Source organism: Otolemur garnettii, unplaced genomic scaffold, assembly GCF_000181295.1.
Source record: "Otolemur garnettii isolate 467f Iridium unplaced genomic scaffold, OtoGar3 scaffold00011, whole genome shotgun sequence".
NCBI lineage: Eukaryota > Metazoa > Chordata > Mammalia > Primates > Galagidae > Otolemur > Otolemur garnettii.
The window spans coordinates 4582138-4588489 of NW_003852406.1; the positions used below are offsets into that span (position 1 = coordinate 4582138).

Here is a 6352-nt window from a genome sequence, read left to right on the forward strand (position 1 = left end):
GTTGAGCTATAGGCGCCGAGCCACCCTGTCCTTTTTTTAAAACCACAGATACAGGGTGAATTGGAAACACCAAATATTAGTTTTGTATCGTTTTATCTCTGGCATCATCCTTTCCGATGACTTGCTTAGTTTGTCCAGTGCAGTAAACCAGCAGATTCAGCTGACTGTTGGATTTTGCTTCTAGACAAGGAACAGGACTCAAATGACTATATGGGAGGAAATACCTGAAGTGACACTGACCCTTCTAATTAGAAACTTTTGGGTCTTGGCTTTCCTGTGCAAGTAACCATTCCTTTTCCTTTTTGGTCATCCTGTGTGTGTGTGTCGGCACCGGCAACCAGAGGCAGCAGTTGGGAACAGCTGTAGAGATGGAAATTGCCCAGATGCTGGAGGAGAATTCAAGAATCCTCAAGTTTGGATATCAGTTTACCAAGCAAGGACCACGAACAAGGGTGGCAGCTGCCATCACAAAGAATAATGACCTGGGTAATGAAGCCGTAATCTGTGCTATTTACAAGACGAGCTTTCTCTTCTCCGTTTCAGATGCAACATCTCCCTGATACAGCTTTTCTATTCCATTGGCCTTTGGTGTCACTTAGTCCTTCATGAAAGGCACGTTGTCATATGCTGATGGTTGCACTCATGGTTCTCACAGTGTTTTGACATACCATAACATTTTCATAAAATTTTCCATAACGTAACATATTCACAAAAAGAACTGTTCTTTGTCCAAGATGGCCTTTGACCTTTTTGCTTGATTTCTTTTACCATAACATTTTCGCAAAAAGAACTATTCGTTTTCCAAGATCGCCTTTGACCTTTTTGCTTGATTTCTTTTGTGCCTTTGCTTTTCCTTTACTTATTTCTTGTATGTAATCACTCTCTGTTATCTGCACCAGAAAACAGTCCTAGAAATTCTGAGTTTACTTATGTTTGACTTCTGACTGCTTTGGTACTTAGATTTAGATATGGGTATGTCTGATACTTGGGTACCTTACCTATGAAATAGACTAGGAGAGCTACATTGTGGCAGTTAAACTGAGAAGTTTCATTTTCCTGTTGCCGTGTTTTGTGTTTTGCGGAGGATCCCTGGTGTTTCTTCCATTAGGATGAGGTGAGGCACAACCTAGTCAATCACAGCACAGAAGGATGGAACAGACTGGGAAAGCTTGTTCTGGGGAAACTGCAGACACTTGGAGCAGCACAGCCAAAGGACGTCGAGGAGCTGACAGGCCATCTGGCCAGCAGTTAGCCAAAAGCAGGTTTCAGCTCCAGTTTGAGGTTCAGGGACAGAATGCGAGACTTGGACAGGGGAATTGAGCAAGGTGTTCCACTAAGTACGGTGCTGGCCAGAAAGAGGATTCAGATAGTGAACAAGGTGGAAACTAAGGGTTAGAACCAGAAGGGGCAAGTAAGGGTGAATGTCCAGTTCCCTGCCCAGACGTGCTTAGCCAAGACCCTGAGGTGCAGTGTGTGGCATCAAGAAAGTGGCATGGCATATGCATCACTTACCTGTGGGGTGCACAGGGTGAGGCCAAGAGGCAAACCAGCAAATAGGACAAACCAGAAGCAGCTGACAGAAGGCGCCTAGAGAAAGCACACCGGGCCTGTGTCTGAACAACATAGAGACCAAAGAAAAACAGGAGAAACTAGAGGTTCGAAGGAAATGGAGAGGCAATCCTAAACCCAAGAAGTAGCAACTATGGGCAACAGCTTTTGTCTAATTTCCCACAGGAGCAGGCTGGGCTTTTTAAAGTGGAGCTTTAGGCCAAGACCACAGCCAGGGCACCTTTTCGCCAAGTCTAGGGAGCTTTAAGTAGCTCTCTTCCCAGTGACCTAAAGAGCCTGCAGTTAGGAAGTGAAGAGGGTTGCAGAAACCAGGAAAGAAGGAGTCTGGGTAATTTCTTTGATCCTAAGTACCAGTTTTTTTTTTGTTTTTTTTTTTTTGAGACAGAGCCTCAAGCTTTCCCCTGGGTAGAGTGCCATGGCATTACAGCTCACAGCAACCTCCAACTTCTGGGCTCAAGCGAGTCTCTTGCCTCCGCCTCCCAAGTAGCTGGGACCACAGGCGCCCGCCACAACACCCGGCTATTTTTTGGTTGCAGCCATCATTGTTGTTTGGCGGGTCCGGGCTGGGGATTCGAACCCACCACCTTGGGTGTATGTGGCTGGCGCCTTAGCCGGTTGAGCTATAGGCGCCGAGCCGTAAGTACCAGTTTAAGGGAAACTTAATCTCTGAGTTTGTTTGTTGTTTGAAACACACTTCTGTGAACATTGACACTTCAGAGTTTTTGTTTAGAAGAAGTTTGGAAAGTTTGAGCTTCTGGGCCAGGTGTGGTGGCTCATGGCTATAATCCTAATGCTCTGGGAGGCTGAGCTCAGGAGTCCAGGACCAGTCTGAGCAAGAGTGAGACTCTGTCTCTACTAAAAATAGAAAAATTAGCTGGGTATTGTGGTAGGCACCTGTCATGAGGCAGGAAGATTGCTTGAGCCCAAGAGTTTGAAGTTACTGTGAGCTGTGATGATGCCATTGGCACTCTAGCCTGGACAACAGAGCGAGACTCGGTCTCAAAAATAATAATAAATAAATTTATAAACTTTGAAAACAAAAAATTGAAAAAATAGAAGAAATTTTGAGGATCTATTTTCCTCCTGGTTTTCAGCCCATAATCAGAAACATAGATTATGATTCAGTTGACTTAAGGAGTTAGTTAAAACCAGCTGGGGACTGAGTTGCACAGAAGCTGTGAAGATGATGAGCTGTGGTTAAATGACCATGAAATACTGAGGAGTGTGTTGTTTCATGGAACAGGCAAGCACCCAAATATCAGACGTATCTTTATTGAGATTGTAAACTCCCTCAGACACTGGATTATATTATCATTTCCATTTATCATCCTAGTAAATTGAGTATTGAAATTCGAGCTCACTGCTTGGCACCTGTACCACAGTGGTTACAGCACCAGCCATATACACCAAGGCTGGCAGGTTCGAACCTGGCCTGGGCCAGCTAAAGAACAATGACAATTGCAACAAAAAACAGCTGGGAGTTGTAGTAGGTGCCTAAAGTCCCAGCTACTTGGGAGGCTGAGGCAAGGGAATCACTTAAGCCCAAGAGTTTGGGGTTGCTGTGAGCTGTGATGCCATGGCACTCTACTGGGTGATATACTAAGACTGTCTCAAAAAGAAAAGGAAGGAAATTTGAGCTCACCATGTCTTCAAGTGTTTATGATTGCTATTTTGTGTGATTACTGTTATTTATTTTGAATTTAAGGAATATTCCTTCAATTTATCTTTTTAAACCTTCCTTTCTTTCCTACCTAGTTCGTAAGAAGAGAGTTGAAGGAGACCGAAGGTAAACTTCTCCAAGAAGAGGTGACATCTCACCATGTTGCAGCCATTTAAAAACAAGCAAACAAAAACTTTCCTCCTTCCCCGTGGGGACCATGTTATCAAAGGTTGTTCATTTCCGTTCGCCACACAACTAATAATTTAATTGTTATTCTTTTTTAGCACTACTTATTTATCTTGGAATTTTTAATATATATAATTGTTTTCTTTGCTCGTGGGCACCTCTGGCAACTTGACCTATGGACTGATGAAGATCTTAGAGAGTGACAACAGTTGGAAATGATTTTAACCACTTTCATATTGGGCTTTCTTACATAAACATTTTTTTTAATTACTGAAAGGTATTTAGTATATAATATGTGTTTGTAACTGTGATTATGATAGAGGCCTATCTCTGTTTACATGCATAGCTTTGAGTTAGGCTAAATATATCAGAAGTGTTCTGCTGACCACTTTATATTGCCAATCTTTCACTGGATAAGAAAATGTGACCAACTTAGCACAAATTCTCTCTTAATTCCAGAAAAAAAAAATCACTAAATGCACATACTCCCCTAATTAAAGATCAGTGGCATAATCTTTATAAAGCACGACAGTGTTCTGACACTTTAACACAGCATTAGCAAATAAACATAGAATATTTATTAACCCACAAAATGTAGCTTCAATCCAGACTTGCAGGTAACAAAATGAATTAGCACACCTACCTTTAGTGAGTATTCAGCATTGAGTGTGTCGATCCAACACGATTCTAATGAATAAGTACTTACAAAACAGTTTTAAAGTTTTTCAGATGTGATAGGATATTTTTAAATTTTTAATAAGAGTACATTCCTAATACAACAATAACAATTGCATGTCAGCAAGGTTATCTGATACAAATTAGCGTGTTAGTTTGGCATATTTTAAAAGCATTCATTGCTTTTATTCAAGATCACAGGATGAAATATGGACATTCAGTTTAATTATATAGATTTTTGTCTGTGTGGCATGATCCATCCAGATATTTGCAAACATCAGGAAACAATTTGAATTATTACTTATCCAGATGTGTTTCATCTCCAAGACAAAGCCTGTGAAGGTACAGCTGAGATGATTGCCTTGTAGTATGCACTAATCTTTCAATGTAACACTGTAACACTTCATTGCTAAACTAAGGAAACAGTTAACTATAGCCTTTGGCTCCTGGTGGCACTCTGACTCTGCCTAAGGGACCTCTCCCCCTCTTCCTTCCTTCTCTCCTCTTCCTTCCAATATGTTCTCTTTCATCTTTTCTCTGTATCTGAGCCTTATTATGATGGCATCCCTTATGTTGGTGACTACTGGAGCTAAAGAGATTGCTGACCCAGGCAGAAGGTGGGCCTGATCCAGAATTTTAGTTACTGAGTATTCCCGAGTTGCTTGGTTGCAATAAAACAAATTAATGAGAGAATAATTAATATATTATTCTATCTTGCTTATAAAGCATATGGAATCTGTTTAGGATAGCCCTTATAAAATTATGCCCCATCACAATGGATAATTAGGGATTAATTTTGCCCATGATCATGAAGTAGTTACCACTTAAATACTTTGGGCAGATGTGAAGAGGAAGCCCTAGGCTAATTTGATGATTGCTAGGCTCCCCAAAATGTACACCGGACATATATCTGTATTATAAGTGTCTCTAAAGTCCTTTGAAACATCTCATTTTCTTGGGAATTTTTTTATACTTTTGAGGGCACAATAAACAGAACCTTCTGACACTGCTGGAACGCTAACCTTAAGTTTTTTACTACATCTCCCTATCTATCTAAAAAGCATAGTAAATATTATTTGCTACTTTTCTGATTTTTCCTTTCCTCTCACCCATTTATGTCTGAGGTGTTGGGTCTGACTTGTATAAGCCTGCCAATTATTAGATTTTTAAGAATTTTTGCAAACTGTTTGCTCAACACAACCATTATTAAAAATTAAAATGCAACTGGGTATGGTGACGTGCACCTGTAATCCCAGTTATTCAGGAGGCTGAGGCAGTAGAATCACTTGAGCCCAGGAGTTAAAGACCAGCCTGGGCAACACAGGAAGACACTATGTCTTAAAAAAATGTTTTAGATGGTATGTGCTTATAATTGAATTAATAATATTAAGGACAAAAGTAATAAATGCTATATTAAAAAATACGATATAGTACATTTTACTATCTCTTATATTTTTGAGACAGAGTCTCACTTTATTGCCTGGGCTAGAGTGCTTCAGCCTCCTGAGTAACTGGGACTACAGGCGCCTACCACATGTGGCTAATTTTTCTATTTTTAGAAGAGACAGGGTCTTGCTTTTGCTCAGGCTGGTCTTGAACTCCTGAGCTCAAGTGATCCTCCCAGTGTGGCCTCCTAGAGGGCTGGAATTAAAGGCATGAGCTACCATGCCCAGCCAATATTTTACCATCTTTAATGCTTTTGAGATTATTTATATCCCTTGTGTCTGTATGGTGGAAACAGTACCTAATAGTATGCTATGTCTCATCTCTTTCCAGCTCCAGGTTCACTAATTTCTTGTTAGTAGTTTGAAATTGGCCATAGTGGGAGCACTTACACCACAGAAATAAGCAATGTTTCAGAAATTGGGGCTTTTTTCTCCCTCTAGATTGCTGGCTGATGAACATTCATCAGCACACCACTGAGTGAAACTATATTAATAAAATCCCTTTTTTGGTACACATATGTTTTGGTTATCATGTTGCCAAAGGAAAGAACATTTCTCTCCCCTTTGGATTTGTTACAAACTTATTTAAATGCTGAGTCCTTGACCTGCCTCTATGTAACACTTTTTTTCTTGCCTTGACACCCAAGAACTCTTACAGAGTGTTCCCTGTGTGTCTCCAAGTTCTGTAGACTGGGGGTTAAAGTAGTCCACCGTGGCAGAAAGTAAGAAGAAAAATCAGAATTCAATAATAGCTGTTTCTTCGGTATAAGCAATTGTTAACAGTATTAAAGAAAGATAATGGGACATTATTGAAAAG

General features: G+C 40.5%; 1 protein-coding gene across 2 annotated transcripts in view; it reads left to right on the forward strand.

Moving 5' to 3' along the window:
- Positions 1–4536, forward strand: part of TMOD2 (tropomodulin 2) — a 58747-nt gene extending 54211 nt beyond the window's left edge. Inside the window, exons 9-10 of one of the 2 annotated variants that reach the window (XM_003784360.1) lie at positions 342–486; positions 3325–4536. In XM_003784360.1, coding sequence (XP_003784408.1) covers positions 342–486; positions 3325–3359 — 180 coding nt within the window. In that variant the 3' untranslated portion in view covers positions 3360–4536. The remainder of the gene's footprint in view (positions 1–341; positions 487–3324) is intronic. The other variant, XM_012801864.1, reaches the window with a different exon arrangement.
- Positions 4537–6352: the final 1816 nt, after the last annotated feature.